Source organism: Salvelinus sp. IW2-2015, linkage group LG15 (genome assembly GCF_002910315.2).
Source record: "Salvelinus sp. IW2-2015 linkage group LG15, ASM291031v2, whole genome shotgun sequence".
NCBI lineage: Eukaryota > Metazoa > Chordata > Actinopteri > Salmoniformes > Salmonidae > Salvelinus > Salvelinus sp. IW2-2015.
The window spans coordinates 54432427-54448505 of NC_036855.1; the positions used below are offsets into that span (position 1 = coordinate 54432427).

A 16079-nucleotide genomic window follows, 5' to 3' on the forward strand; every position below is an offset into this window, starting at 1 on the left:
ATCTGAACGAGAGCCTCATTGAAATTGCAACAAGCGGTTCTGTGAAAATTMAATTTAATCAGAAGCCACTGCCAGATTTCTGGATTGGGCTGCGCTCAGAGTATCCTGCCTTTGGCAAATCGTGCTGTTAAGACACTGATCAGATCAGCTCTGAAAAAGATCTGATGTGATTGGTCAAAATACAAATTAGTGGGGGGAAAAATATCAGAATTGGGCTGCCTGTGTAAATGCATAAATGGTCTCTGAAGAAGATATATCCACAGATTCAGTTTCATGCAATATGAATTGAATGATTGTACTTGGGGAAACTACTGAATCTAATATTTAGCCATTTACCCAAACATCAGAAACTACAATGACACAGTTCAACAATAAACGGTCTATCCTCTAATACAGGAGGACAATTTGCTCTCCACCAGTCATTGAATAACTGCATATCACACTTCCACCTGAGTGCTTGAACTGTTCATAAATCTTAAACTTGGCCATCTTTTAAATTAATATTAGATTGACTCATAGGACAAGGGTGCAGTTTTCTCCTAGCCCAGCACTAATGGTTAGTGAGTTGAGTTATTAGTGGTGGATTCTAGGGTCAATTTGAGGTCAATTGACTGGTCAGGAACACCTGGTGTCCTGAAGGTTATAAATCAGCGTTCAGGTGATGTGGCGGCAGGGGAAGAAGGCACACGGTTGAAACCATGGCACCAAGAAGGATAAGGAAAGTCAGCAATCAGGCAGAAGGACACACAGATGGTCAATTTAGCAAGGAGATGCGCCAAAAGCAAGGGGCGCTTTTTATTCAACAGTTCGAGAAAGAAGGTTATTAATTTTAAGTAGGCCCATCTCTACCGTCAGTTTTCCATGTTCCTCAAATTAACTGAATTCACTATGTTCTCCCTTTACAGCACAAGAACGTATAAACGAGATGGAGGAAAAATTGGAGCAGACTCTTGCAACAGTAGATCGMGTTTTCAAAGTGGAATTGATGAAAATGCCACCTGCGCTTCAAAAAACCGTGATGATAGATCTAATAAATGGTGCGGTTTTCAAATGTATTTTAAATGTTATTTGGAATGCATGCATGTTGACTTTATTTAGTTTTTCCCCCACCTTTTTTTCCTAGCGGATGACATTTCGGCAGGTAATGTCACCATCGCCATAAAGGTAGGACTAAACATTGATTATCAGACAGGTTGTAAATGGCTGCCTCCTTGTGGCTTACTGTAGAAATGTCAGAATCTAACGTTTTTTTACAGACCGAATCACCCGAGATACACCAGCCTCTCACAAGGAAGGTCAGTAAAGGTAATGGTTTATTTCTTCCGTTAATTAACTTAAATGCACGAACTTGCCATTAACGATTTTTTTCTCGTTTTTCTGTAGTCAAAGTAAGTGAAGGTGCATCGTCTCATAAAAGGAAGACTACAACAGAACCATCAAAGGTAGCTAGCAATTCAATTTAAAGGGCCTTATTATCATGGGAAACATATTGTAATGAAATAGCAGGGAGCAGGTCTCGAACCCTCGACCTTCTAGCCCGAAGTCCAGCGCGCTATCGACTGTGCCTCAGAGTCGATATCCGCGTTTATAAACCCCGGGTCGTTACAGTATATTTACATTGCAAAAGCACGTGACAGGAATAAAAAACGAAATAAACAAGCAAAAATGAACAGTAAACATTACTCACAATTTTCAAATGAATAAATTTAAAATGTCATATGGCTATGTACAGTGTTATAACGAAGCAATATTCAACCACTGTGTACTATCTGGTTAAGGAACTCTTCTCTAGGTTAATCTCTCTGTAGGTGATGGCTTTGTTATGTAAGGTTTGTGAATCCCTTATTTTAAGGTAGTTATAAAATGTAACGGGTATCGGCCTAATTCTGCTCTGCATACATTGTTTTTACTTGTACACCCATGTTTTTGCAGAGTTTCAATTTGGTGTTTGTCCAATTTGTGAATTGTTGGTTGGTGAGTGGATCCCAGACCGTACAACCATAAAGGGCAATAGGTTCTATAACTGATTCAAGTATTTTTTTTGCCAGATTGTAATTGGGATGTTGAATTGTATGTTCCTTTTGATGGTGTAGAAGGCCCTTGCTGCCTTGTCTCAGATCATTCACAGCATTGTGGAAGTTAGCTGTGGTGCTGATGTTTAGGCCGAGGTAGGTATAGTTTAGCTCCCACTTTATTTGCATGGCATTAGGCCAATGTGTGATTGGGAACAGAGCAGGCATTTCCCTTAAATTTATTAAATTGTATATTTTCATTCTTCTAAAGGGTTCCAAGAAAGCCAGATCACTTGCCAATGGCTCAAGCACTGGAAGCCTACGGTAAATCTCCCTATATATATTATCAGTCCTGGCGAGCAACCGGGTGGTTGCTAGTTTTGTTCCAGTCCACCACTCAAACACCCTATTGAACTAATTTTGTAGCGTTAGCTGAAACACCCTCTTCTGGTTGATTTTGCTCTTGCAGGTGTGCCACATCCACAAGTACTAAAAGAACCAAAACTCGCATTGCCAAAATTAGTGATCAATCTCCACTGACTGGGACGAAACACAGGTTTGTCTTCACTTATCACAATCCCTTATGAAAAAAAAAGATTGCAGCCAGAGTGCAGTGTAACTGCAGTTATTCTGCAATTACTGGGTCCAAAATACCATTTGAGTCAACTGCATTTACTGCACTTTCACTAGTTTAAAAACTGCTATCTTTTAAGGGATGTCTGAGTTCATCAAATTAATTCTGTCCTAAATTCTCCTTGGTTTCTAGATCTGTTTTGCGGTCAGCCAGTGATGACTACCTGTATTGCTCCCTGTCTGGATTGTCTCCACATGTAATGATCTCTACATCCCATGGAGAGGTAACTTTTCATATTGAGGTTGTTGTGCTTTAAGTTATTTCAAGCAGTCTAAACTAGTCATATTTTCTCCCAAGACTTTGTGCCTCTCGGATGATACTGTTGAAGATGTCGACATCGGGTTACTGGATGATATGGCCGTTCTCCAGATGCAGAAGTTGATGGTAAAATATATTCTGTTAATTTCTCATATTGAAATGAACAATTTATCCCCTACAATTAATTCTGACATTTTTTCTCATTTAGAAACTGATGGACTACCTTTTCAACAAAGTCAAAGCGAATCAGCCTATGAATGAGACTGTGCAATGATACCAAGACATCTAACATTGATCCACTAATGCCACCTATGCATGTTTTACTTTCAAATTAAAAGTTTATTCAATAAATAGTTCTGTATTTGTATATTCATGTTCACTGGCTGGTGAGAAATATATAGCCCCACAAAGTTGGTGGTTGCGCGCATCCTATTGAATATTTTRGTATTGACAACTGTCAAACTGTTTTTCAAAAGTGTTGGAAAAACGTAATAATCAATAAATAACTGACTGGCTTAAATGTCTACAGTATTCTCTCTGGTATGCATTTTGGTTTCCGCTCAGMTTATGGATGTGTCATTGCAACCTTAAAGGTCCTCAATGATGTCACCATTGCCCTTGATTCTAAGCAATGTTYTGCTGCTATTTTTATTCACTTGGCCAAAGCTTTTGAGACGGTAGACCAGTGGTTCCTAAATTTTTTATAGTTCCGTACCCCTTCAAACATTAAACCTCCAGCTGCATACCAGGGTTGGCACACTCTCAAATAGTTTTTTGCCATCGTAAGCCTGCCACACYCMKTARYKMARARWTWWWAWAKATAWYAYWYWGWGTMTMTSWCAKKKCSSSMRMTGMGYYYWGWSAKATAACTCTTATAGGACCAGGACCCAAATAAAATAATAAATTACGCTCTATTAAACCATCTTGCATATAAAACCTTAATTGAAAATTGTGAATATCTCAAGTTAATGAAGGGTGTGCTTGAAAGGATGCAGATAACGGCAATGTTGGGTTATATTAGAGTTTAAAATAATTGTCCTGAGTCTGTGCCGAGAATCCACTCTTGCATAGGTACGTGGTTGCAGTGTCTTAACAGAGTGTTTTGCCAGGGTAGGATACTCTGAGCGCAGCCCAATCCAGAAATCTGGCAGTGGCTACTGATTWWAWWRWKWWTTCACAGAACCGCTTGTTGCAATTTCAATGAGGCTCTCTTGTTCAGATATGGGTAAGTGGACTGGAGGCAGGGCATGAAAGGGAGAATGAATCCAGTTTGTGTAATTGCGTACCCAACTCAGGTGCTTTGCTATATCACATTGACATTGTAACCTTGAGTTCATTTTCACACATCATACAATTATGGAAAGATCTGTGTTATCCTTAATGCAGACAAAGCTCCAACTTAATCAGCCTCAATTTTGTCCCGCGCATTGAATATAGTTGTGGAGAGTCCTAGTAATCCTAGATTCAGATCATTCAGGCAAAAAAACATCCCAGATAGGCCAGTCGTGTGTGAAACTAATGCAAGCGGTCAGACAAGTGAKAATTATGGTCCGTAAAGCTTGTCTCAAAGGTGTCAATACTTTTCCCCTTGATAACCAGCAGACTTCGGTATGTTGTAAGAGTGTTACATGGTCTCTGCCCATATCATTACATAGTGCAGAAAATACGAGAGTTCAGTGGCCTTTAACAAAGTTAACAATTTTCACTGTAGTGTCTTTAAAGCTGTCAGGCATTCCTTTGGCAGCAAGCGCCTCTCTGTGGTGTCGGGAGCAACTGCTTGCACGCGCATTACCACTCCACTAAGTCTCCCTGTCATGGCTTTTGCACCATCAGTACAGATGAGCAGCAGTTATGTTTGGCTACATACGGACCGTTAGTGGAATTCCCCAAGAGTAACTGTTAAGCACACCTCTTGGAGGGAATGCAACAACTCCCCGTGGAGTGAAAAAGGTATGTGATTGTAGGTGCGGGTAAGGATGACAGAGGCAGAGAATATTACTGTTTACTGGGAATTTATTTCCATAATGTGGGGAAAAGGGGCTGGACGGAACCAAAGCAAGTAAAAGTTAGACTCCCTTCCTACCTTACCTGCCTACCCACCTAACCCTAACGCCACCTGGCACGCTAACCAAAATACAGCGGGTGGTCCGCCCAGGTCTTACCTAGTGTGCATAGACAGAGTACATACTACGGGTATATGTACGCCCGCAGGCCTCTTGCCTAAGCACTCCCAAGGTGCCTTCCCCCCTGGGAACAAAAACAGAATAATTACTAACTTAAAGTGAACTTCAATAATCAAAAAACACAATCCTATTGGCGCACACACATACCTCAGAAGTAGCAGCTACAAAATACTTTCAACTAAACTGTCTCTGCACAACAACCAACACAGGACATCCAAGAAGCTCTCTCTCCTAACAAAGGAACACTGGCTTTTATCCAGCTGGAGAAGGAGTTTGTAATTGCAGACAGCTGTATCTCCTGACGGGCGGGATCAGAGCTCAAATCTGCAATGGGGCCGACCAATCAGCTGCTTGGGGTAATCCAGGAAGCCATTTCCAGCAATACACACATGCATATACACAAACCCACAACACAGAAACTGGGAAACGTAACAGTAAATGTTAATGTGAATGGATGTTAATTATTTGACTTGGCTACCTGTATTTGACATTGTTATTTTGCTGAACACTAGATGGTATAATTTTATTTTTGGCAGTGAATCAAGGCTACTCAGGCAAGGGGGGAAAAAACTCCCAAATGTATAAGCCCCATTGGAAAATATAKATGGACTGTTTGAAAATGTGAAGCAAAAAACATGAATCACATTTTTATTTGGCGTACCTCTAGCGACATTGCGTACCCCCTTTTGGGATTACCTGCGGTAGACCATTCCATTCTTGTGGGCRYGCTAAGGAGTATTGGTGTCTCTGAGGGGTCTTTGGCCTGGTTTGCTAACTACCTCTGAGTGCAGTGTATAAAGTCAGAAAYTCTGCTGCCTCAGTCACTGCCTGTCACCAAGGGAGTACTCCAAGGCTCAATCCTAGGCCCCACGCTCTTATCAATTTACATCAACAACATAGCTCAGGCAGTAGGAAGCGCTCTCATCCATTTATATGCAGATGATAGTCTTATACTCAGCTGGCCCCTCCCCGGATTTTGTGTTAAATGCTCTACAACAAAGCTTTCTTAGTGTCCAACCTTGTTCTGAACACCTCCAAAACAAAGGTCATGTGGTTTGGTAAGAAGAATGCCCCTCTCCCCACAGGTGTGATTACTACCTCTGAGGGATTAGAGCTTGAGTTAGTCACCTCATACAAGTACTTGGGAGTATGGCTAGATGGTACACTGTCCTTCTCAGCACATATCAAAGCTGCAGGATAAAGTTAAATCTAGACTTGGTTTCCTCTATCGTAATCGCTCCTCTTTCACCCCAGCTGCCAAACTAACCCTGATTCAGATGACCATCCTACCCATGCTAGATTACGGAAAATACAATTTATAGATCGGCAGGTAAGGGTGCTTTTGAGAGGCTAGATGTTCTTTACCATTCTGCCATCAGATTTGCCACCAATGCTCCTTATAGGACACATCAATGCACTCTATACTCCTCTYTAAACTGGTKATCTCTGTATACCRGTRGCAAGACCCACTGGTTGATACTTATTTATAAAACCCTCTTAGTCCTCACTCCTCCCTATCTGAGAGATCTACTGCAGCCCTTATCCTCCACATACAACACCAGTTCTGCAAGTCACATTCTGTTAAAGGTCCCCAAAGCACACATCCCTGGGTCGCTCCTCTTTTCAGTTCGCTGCAGCTAGCGACTGGAACGAGCTGCAACAAACACTCAAACTGGACAGTTTTATCTCCATGTCTTCATTCAAAGTCTCAATCATATATACTCTTACTGACAGTTGTGGCTGCTTTGCGTGATGTATTGTTGTCTCTATCTTCTTGCCCTTTGTGCTGTTGTCTGTGCCCAATAATGTTTGTACCATGTTTTGTGCTGCTACCATGTTGTGTTGCTACCATGTTGTTGTCATGTGTTGCTGCCTTGCTATGTTGTTTTCTTAGGTCTCTCTTTATGTAGTATTGTCTCTTGACCTATATATATTTTTTTTAAATCCCAGCCCGTCCCCGCAGGAGGCATTTTGGTAGGCCGTCATTGTAAATAAGAATTTGTTCTTAACTGACTTGCCTAGTTAAAGGTAAAAAATAATAATTTACTTGATAGTTGGCTATATGAGCAAATATACTGGTCTTGCAAACAGTGCTTGACTTGGGCAAGAGCTCACCTGGGCTGAGTACCGGCACTTCAAATGTTCTACTGCTTGAGCMCCTGTTCCTCTTTTATAGAATATTAACTCTAAGGTATTGTGGCGCTCCTGCACCAAATATAAACAGTACGGGCGCCTATATCTTTCCATGTCGAGCACTGCTTAAAAATATAAAAAGCCCAATTTATTGTGCCTGAATTTCTCACTTTTTGAAAACATCTGCCAGATGAAACTYCTGGGTGACAATGAATAACCACTCATTGTCTGATCCTAGGACAAATGCTTAATACAATTTAAGGCTGTTGCTAATCATACTCTGAACCAATCCCACTAATCACATGCTACAGATCACACCAATGATGCTGAATTACATTTTATATGGTAAGTGTAAGCAGGGGAGTAGTCTATTAGAAAACCGGACTGTTTTGCATTACAATAGGAAAACTTCAATTGATCTGTTGGCGTTAGCAAGCTAGCTATACGCAACTACTGTATATACACCGAACAAAAAGAAACAGTTCATAAGGAAATCAGTCAATTGAACGAAATTAAGACCTAATCTATGGATTTCACATGACTGGGAATAGATATGCATCTGTTGGTAAAATACCTTTAAAAAAATACAAAATAGGGGCTCAAAAAAATACAAAATAGGGGAAGTTATGAATGTAACTATGGTACTACGAATACCTGGAAGACCTTCAGTATGGTGGAAAGTATGGATTAAATCCCTCGCGCTCCGCACAGGTCGAGTAATAAAGTCACGCCGGTGACGTGACAGCTTGGGAGGACGTGCCCCTCCGTACAAATAAAACCGTATGTCGGACCACACACTGAGTATCTTCTCGCCCAAAAGATCGAGTGACGTGCAAGACGGTCTTCCAGGTATTCGTAGAACCATAGTTACATTCCTAACTTCCATTCTACTTCATACCTTTCAGACTGTCAGTACGGTACCAACAAGGTCACGAGGAATAGACTACTAACCTCAAATGCACCAGTGCCACTAGAAGAATGGCAGAGCCCATGGTGTGGCAAGATGCAACGTTGACCTTGTCAAATCTAGAACGTGCAGGGCAACGACCAGGTAGCAGCTGCACATATCTTATTCAGGGGGACACCTCTCAGTACAGCCCAGGATGTGGCAACACTTCTGGTCAAATAACATTACACACCTTCTGGGACAGGTAGGACTGAGTGATGACATCCACAACAAAGTGTGAAAGCGTCTGCTTGGACAATGCTAGGCCTTTCCCACCAATGCACAGAAACAGCTGGTCTGACTTCCTGTAGTTCTCTGAGYCTTGCATATAGCATTTGAGGTAACGGACTGGACACAGGAGATTTGCTCGCTCCTCTGCATTCTGGAAAGGAGGGGGCAGTAGGCCTGCATTTCGATTGTCGCGATTGATGTGATAAACCCTTAGGCAAAAACGCTGGATTCGACCATAAGGTCACGCCTAGGTCATCTGCCTTAGAGAGCGTGGAGCTCACTCACACATTTTACTGATGAAATAGCTAAGAGAAAAGCCGTTTTCAGAGATAAAATGGTTTATGTCCGGCTCCTTCGTATGCTCGAAATGAGATGCCATCTGATAATAGCAGGACCGCAGTCGATCAGTAGAGGGTCGGGCTCTTCTGAGCATGAAAGACCCTGTGCAGCATTGCTAAGATTGGGGGGGGGGAGAAAGTGATTGAGGGATAGGTAAACTATCATGTTCTAGCACGTTAATGTGCTCTTTCCTCCAGATCAGTAGAGGGTCGGGCTCTTCTGAGCATGAAAGACCCTGTGCAGCATTGCTAAGATTGGGGGGGGGAGAAAGTGATTGAGGGATAGGTAAACTATCATGTTCTAGCACGTTAATGTGCTCTTTCCTCCAGCGGGGGCATCACTCGCCTCCTACAGACCTGTGTTYCCACACTGCTCCCCGGCCTGTTAGCGAAGTGTCGGTCGTCAATACCTCTCGCCTTGCCGGAATTGATCCGAGATGGTCACCTGTAGTCAGGTAGGCTCTCCTCCATGGCCACAGAGTAGAGTAGCACGCATGAAGTTGCTGAACATTGTCGATCCAGAGTATCCCATCACGCTCAATGGGTGACGTGTCTGGTGAGTATGTAGGCCATATTCAGCTTCCAGGAATTGTGTACAGATCCTTGCGACAGGGGGCCATGCATTATGCTTTAACATGAGGTGATGGTGGCGGCTGAATGGCACGACAATGTGCCTCAGGATCTCATCACGGTGTGCATTCAAATCGATAAAATACAATTGTGTTCATTGTCCATAGCTTATGCCTGCCCATAGCATAACSRAACCACCACCATGGGGAACTGTTCACAACGATGACATCAGCAAACCGCTCGCCCACACAACYCCATACACGCGGTCTGCCTTGTACATTTGAAACGGTGATTAATCCGCGAAGAGCACACTCCAGCAGCCATCGAAGGTGAGCATTTGCCCATTGGAGGCTGGTTACGACACCAAACTGCAGTCAGGTCAAGACGAGTACACAGATGAGCTTCGCTGAGACGGTTTGAGTTTGTGCAGYAATTCTTTGGTTGTGCAAATCCAGTTTCATCAACCGTCAGGTGGCTGGTCTCAAACAATCCCGTGGGTGAAGAAGCCAGATGTGGAGGACCTGMGCTGGTGTGGTTACGTGGTCTGCGGTTGGACATACTGCCAAATTCTCTAAAATGACATTGGAGGTGGCTTATGGTAGAGAAATTAACATTKAATTCTCTGGCAATAGCTCTGGTGGTTTAATCAYCTTCTTGGATATGCCACACTTGTCAGGTGGATGGCTTCTCAGCGAAGGAGAAATGTTCACTGGCAGTGAATTAAACCAATTTGTGCAAAAAAATTGTAGATAAAAGCTTTTTATGCGTATGGGAAAATTCTGTGATATTTTATTTCAGTTCATGAAACCAACACTTGACATTTTGCATTTATATTTTAGTTCAGTGTAATTACACATGACACCWAGGCTGCATTTACACAGGCAGCCCAATTATTGGCAAGAGCCAACCTGATTGGTCAAGAGACCAATTAGTAATAGGTCAGAATTGGGCTGCCTGTTTAAACGCAGCTCTAGTACAGTGTTTCCTAACACCAGTCCTTGAGTACCCACAACAGCACATATTTTGTTGTAGCCACAGACAAGTACACCTAATCAAGCCCTCAATGAGCTGAATCAGCCAAGTTTGTCCAGGGCAATAAACATGTGTGCTGTTGAGGGTACTCAGACTGGAGTTGGTAAACACAAATAACCAGCTCATCAAGCTTTGATTATTTTGGCCACTAGAGGCCTCTATCATTCTCTATGATAACCATCAACATTAATGACAAAGGACTGAGGGGGTAACTAAGAAATTCTTGTAAATCATTTCCCAGACAAGCACAAGACAGAATCACAGACATCAAGTATTGCTGTTTGAGATTTGAAGAACGTTTATTTAACAACTTAATAAACCTTGTTTCACAGAAGTTATGCTGCTTTTAAATTGTATTTTTCCAGCTTCTCTCGTTAGACTGGATGTTTAATCAGTGCAGGAACCAATGCGGTCTTAACATGCACCAGGCTTGAGGACAGATACAGGTGTTTTTTCTATTTGTATCACACCACTGTATTAGCGCAGCTGATATAAAGCTCACCGACAARCACTTTCATATTATACACAATGTTGTCATGTTTGATTTTTTTTTATATATATATAGAAAGTAAAACAAAAGTAAAAACCTACAAAAAGAAAAATCAAGCAGTAAAAATCAAGCACAGATACATACAAACCTAAAAATGTGATGTTTGTGTCCTGGGTCCTTTCAGGATCTCCCTTCCCTAACTCACACCTCACAGTCCAGAGGTGGAGGCCAAAACTGCATTTTATGGTTAGTTTAAATTAATTATTGTAAATACTATGAAAAAAATGCAAGTTACACACCAAGCAAAGGAGAAATGACCTTTTCCATCTTATCTGGCGTTACCACAAGGAAAGTGAGGGATGCGTGATCGGTATGGGAAGACGGGGGGGATGCAACACATACATTTTCCCCTGAGCCAGATGTTACTGGTGGGCACACTGCACTCCAGGGCCGTGGTGGCCTCCTTCATCGTCTGAGCTGTCGTTGTAGGCCTCACGTCGTCCTCCAGACGAGCCCTGGCTGACGTCGTAGTCCTGCAGGTCCACCTCCTCRGCGTCCCCAGACACTATGGGAGCCTCGGCACGTGTTGGCAGCAAGTCCTCCAGCTCCTGGGGTTTACAGAGGGCCACAGTTTTTCAAATGTTCTGTCTAGTTAGCAAAGCCCCCTATTCAGCATGCAGATATCACTACAAAGCCCTTATTATAAAAATCTAACACTTGTGTGGTACCTCAGCTCTTAAATACCATTATCATCAAACAATGCTCAACATAACCAGTATGGTCTGGGTCAAAATCCTAATCTCGTTATGAATGATCAAATTGTGTCATTCAATCCCATAATAGAACAGGTACCGTAATGTTCAAGCCTGTGACAGAAACGGACACAAGAAAGGCTTTTCATAGTCCATCATGACTTACATTGAGTTTATCGGGGCTGATCCAGTTGTTGTCTGGGAACTGCACATCAAATTTAATATACAGGTCTCCCTTTTCAAATGGATTACGGTACTGTGGCATCCCCTCGCCTCGCACAACTCTGACCGAGCCTGTAAAATAAACATTGCACCATAGAAACATTACTTTCACAWACTGCATTGATTAATATTCACATGCTGTGGTCTCATCTACAATATGTAAAACCAGTACAAAGATCAAAATCTTACCTGGCTCAATGACTTTGCCAGCAGCGTACTTGACTACAATCTGTCTGCCATCTAAGTGTTTCAACGTAAACTGGAATCCACAAAGTGCTTCAACAAGGCCAATCTTATGGGTCATGTGCAGGTCATGGGCCTCTCTTTTGTATGTCTGTTGGCATGAGAAAACAGGCAGTGRCTCAATATAGTAATAGAGAGGTGGTTTTAGGCCAATTTAAAATGACAAACATTTGCTGGAAATGTAACAAATTATACCAGAGSACAAACCGATACTGCTGGCACATAAAAAATGAATATAAGATAATAGCCCCAGGAAGCTGTGCATATACATCCTGTCAGAGTATTGTCTCCCCTTCCCATTGACACCCCTGTACTGGCCTATTCTCCACATGAGAGGCTGGTGCCATCAACATGTGTCTGTTCTCCCATCTTCAGAGGAGTGAGAGTCTGGAGGTGACACAATGGAGTGGAAATGCAAGGACTCCAGGATTAGGAACCATGTGCCACTCGTGACTATAATTAATACCAAGTTATGCCAGACATGCAGGGGGCTCAGAGGGTGGGAGGCCAGTACTGGAAACTGGATTACAGCATGTTCACATTAGCCTAGCAGCATTGTGCTGTCACTGCAATCTGCTCCCAAAAGATCCCAGTCAAGAGTGCTGGAGGACCCAACTCAGTCAGCTGGCCGCTTTTGGTCAACCAGCTACCATTCAACATTATCCATCTATACTACTCAAGTCCTCATAGAAATGAGACATAATAACAAGTTCACACATCAATGTTGCACCTTCACTAATATGTTTCTACATTGTAATATTGCCTTTAGTCAACAAGAGACGTAGTCTTAAGGAGTGGGGACCATAGTGTCCAGAGCACAGCAGTTACTCTCTACCTCATGCTCTTTCTCTTGCAGGACGAGGACAATGTCTCCTGGCTCAACCCCAGGTGCCTGGTCAGCTTCCCCTCCGAAGGTGATCTTCTGCCCATGCTTCATGCCTTTGTCGACATGGACCTCCAGGATTTTCACCTCCTTACTAACCTTCTTGCCCTCGCACTTTTTACAGCGGTCTTTCTCGTTGATGACCTCACCTATGGGTATAACCATAGAAGTTTAGGAGTCTGAGGGGGCAAAGCCTTTTCATGRGTCGCTGGGTAATACAAGTATATGGTTTCTAAACTGTACTGTTGCTTACCTTCTCCATTACAATCAGTACAAACAGACTGCATCTGTTGGACCATCCCAGGAGCCAACTGTCTGATCATGATGCGCATACCACGCCCCCTGCAGGCCACACACTTCTGAACTGCGCCAGTCTTCCCACCCTGGCTGTTGAGAAGTTATAACTTTTTGTCTAACACCAACAAATCTACATGATCAACATGTATGATGCAATAATTGACAGGCAGATAAAGCAAGARCTGAACACTGCTTCATGTGGGTTAGAGAAGTAATTTGGAGGGGAAATTGTTGCAGACACAATTGGAAGAATGTGGAAACACTTACCCATTACAAGTGCCACAAAGAACATTCTTGCTCAGCTGRAGTTTAGTTGTTTTTCCATTGTACAGGTCTTCAAGTGAAACTCTTAAAAYACAATGAGCATAATTGGAGACAGTAGCAGGGTCATAAAAACCACAGGCAGACAATGAATCAGAATAAAAACAATTTTTTGATTATCACTCAAGAGATCTGTGACACCAATCTATAGAGTAAGCTTACTTGAGTGGGTGAACCATGTCCTCTCCTCTTCGTCTACCACCATTMCGGCTGCGCCCCTGTCCGCCCATGAAGCCAAAAAGTCCACCGCCGAAGATGTGTGAAAAGATGTCATCCATTCCCCCACCACCTCCACCTCCTTCCCGSAGTCCRTGCTCCCCATAGCGATCATACAGCTCCTTCTTCTCTGGATTAGTCAACACTTCATACGCAAAACTGATCTCCTTGAACTGTTTGAAGGAGACAGGGGGACATTAAGTTCTATGACATCTACAGATATTTGTTAACATTTATGTAGCTACTCAGAAGTGTAAGAAATGATTGAATCTCTCCCCCCKAAAAAATCTTCATGCAATTTCAATACCTTGTCGCCAGCATTTGGGTTTTTGTCGGGGTGATATTCCTTTGCTAGCTTCCGGTATGACTGAAAGAAAAGAAAACACACATAGGTTCAAGGCACTGGTTTCGATTATTTATGCTAGCTAACATTAGCCAATGAGTTGTATAACCACCACCCTTTCCACGTTATCCCCGTAGTAGCCATCAGTGAAATATTGACAGGAATCTGACGTTCCTTTCTACAGTAAGGTTAGTTAGCCTCCCTAAATTAGCTAACTAGAAAATTGAGCTTGAAACTGCGGAAGAAAGCTAACGTTACCTATTTTTCATAATGACTTAAGTTAACTACTGGCTAAACAGTTACAATAGCAACATTAACCAGCGATCCATCAGAATTTCCCAACAACATCAACCCAAAATCTCTGACCTGAAGGGTTGGCCCCAAAATTCCATTGTGAATTAAACTGTTAACACGTGAGTTAACGTCGTAGGCTAGCCGGCTAAATAACGCAACTAGCCAGCTAACTAGTTAGGCGGCACACACTACGTTAGCTAACATTAAAAGATCAAACCGGGGTAACCTTGATATTGTACCTTATCTATAGCAACCTGGTATGAGGCGACTCGGTCGCGTCGTATCTGTTATCAGCAGACAGACGCACGAGAGTTAGCTAGCTAACGTTACTAGCTAGCCATTGTCTTAATAACTAGTTAGCAACCACCAGTCTGGAAAAACGTAAACAAAACAACTGCTAATCCAATGCTATCAAATGCGTTGATCCAGTAGTGGTTTAATATGTCACAATGTATTGTTTATTATGCGGAATATAAACTAAAATACAGGCGATAGTGCTAACGTTCTCGCTACCAACCGCATGCTAACTTTTACAAAAATATATAACGTTACTCGAAAGCGTTCGTTATACGCGAGATGCCATCATTGAAGCTGAAAGCTATCGCCAACAAGCGCAAAGTACTAACGTTAACACCCAAATACTTTGCGCCAAAGACAGAGGTAATTATCTAAAACATTAAGGTAGATAAATGGTTGTACAACGTGTATCCTGTACTATCATTTTCTGATTGACGCTAACGTTAGTTGGCTAGGAACATAGCTAGTTTGACTAACTAGCTAGCTAGCTAGCTCTGACTAACGTTTCTAGGCCAGACTAGCTTTTAGCCAGAATAACCTTTTTCTACCAACAATTCAAACTCCACAGCACCTAGATTTCATTTGACTCGATACAATCAACGTTACCTTTTTCAACTCATTTTCAGTGGCAGTGGGGGACACCCCMAGGATGTCATATAATTTAGTATCGACAACGTTCGCCATGATGGAGCTAAGGGAAGGACCTTCTGTACGAGAAGTGAAAAGAGAAAGAAGAAGAGCCGGTCGAAAACGTCATACGTTGCGTCAACTTTAACCTTTCTCCTGGCTTTAAAAAAGGGTGCATCTCAATTACAGATTGACTTCCTTATTTTCACCTCATCTATTTTCTCTCTYTTATACGTGAAATTGATTCAGGTATTTTACAATGCTCACCAGTTTAGTAACATTGTGTCTGTTTTTGTCCTCRTATCACACATCAAGCTAATTCCCCTCTAAAATGAAACTTTGACAAACTCACAAACACACACATACAAGCTCGCACATGCACTTACACACACACAGCATTTGCACAGTCTGTATATTTCTGTATGTGCTTCAGGAGTAATTTGTCCTCTCTTGGTTGACACCGTCTACCATATCTTTACATCTAGGCCCGACAGAATCATATCATTGGGTCTATGTTGGTAGGAATATGAACTGTGTATCGTATCCATGAGGTGTTGTAATGGCTGGAACCTGGGACAAAAGGACACTTGAGTTCYCATAACTTTGTGACTGATAATTTGAGTATTAGATTACTATGGGTCTATTTCAATTTAAGCAGATTGAGAATTACCAGCATCACAGCACCCTCTGTTGACCTCTGTCACTACATTCATAGAGTTCATAGATGGCTTCATTGTAGCTTCAGACCCCATTGGTA

At 42.3% G+C, this 16079-nt stretch overlaps 2 protein-coding genes across 2 annotated transcripts; one reads left to right on the plus strand and one right to left on the minus strand.

Annotated features, from left to right (window-relative positions):
* Positions 1-653: 653 nt before the first annotated feature.
* LOC111975031 (borealin-2-like) lies at positions 654-3330 on the plus strand. The gene is made up of 10 exons (XM_024003178.2): positions 654-819; positions 906-1037; positions 1124-1164; positions 1257-1305; positions 1384-1442; positions 2284-2336; positions 2482-2568; positions 2779-2869; positions 2944-3030; positions 3113-3330. The coding sequence occupies exons 1-10, from the start codon at positions 699-701 to the stop codon at positions 3176-3178; spliced, it is 786 nt and encodes a 261-aa protein (XP_023858946.1). The 5' UTR covers positions 654-698; the 3' UTR covers positions 3179-3330.
* Positions 3331-10611: 7281 nt separating this feature from the next.
* LOC111974280 (dnaJ homolog subfamily A member 2) lies at positions 10612-15437 on the minus strand. Its single transcript, XM_024001957.2, has 9 exons — positions 15302-15437; positions 14069-14128; positions 13708-13934; positions 13492-13572; positions 13181-13314; positions 12880-13076; positions 11991-12135; positions 11746-11873; positions 10612-11435 (listed from the first exon to the last, which is right to left on the minus strand). Exons 1-9 carry the CDS (start codon positions 15377-15379, stop codon positions 11250-11252), a joined length of 1236 nt encoding a protein of 411 aa, XP_023857725.1. The 5' UTR covers positions 15380-15437; the 3' UTR covers positions 10612-11249.
* Positions 15438-16079: the final 642 nt, after the last annotated feature.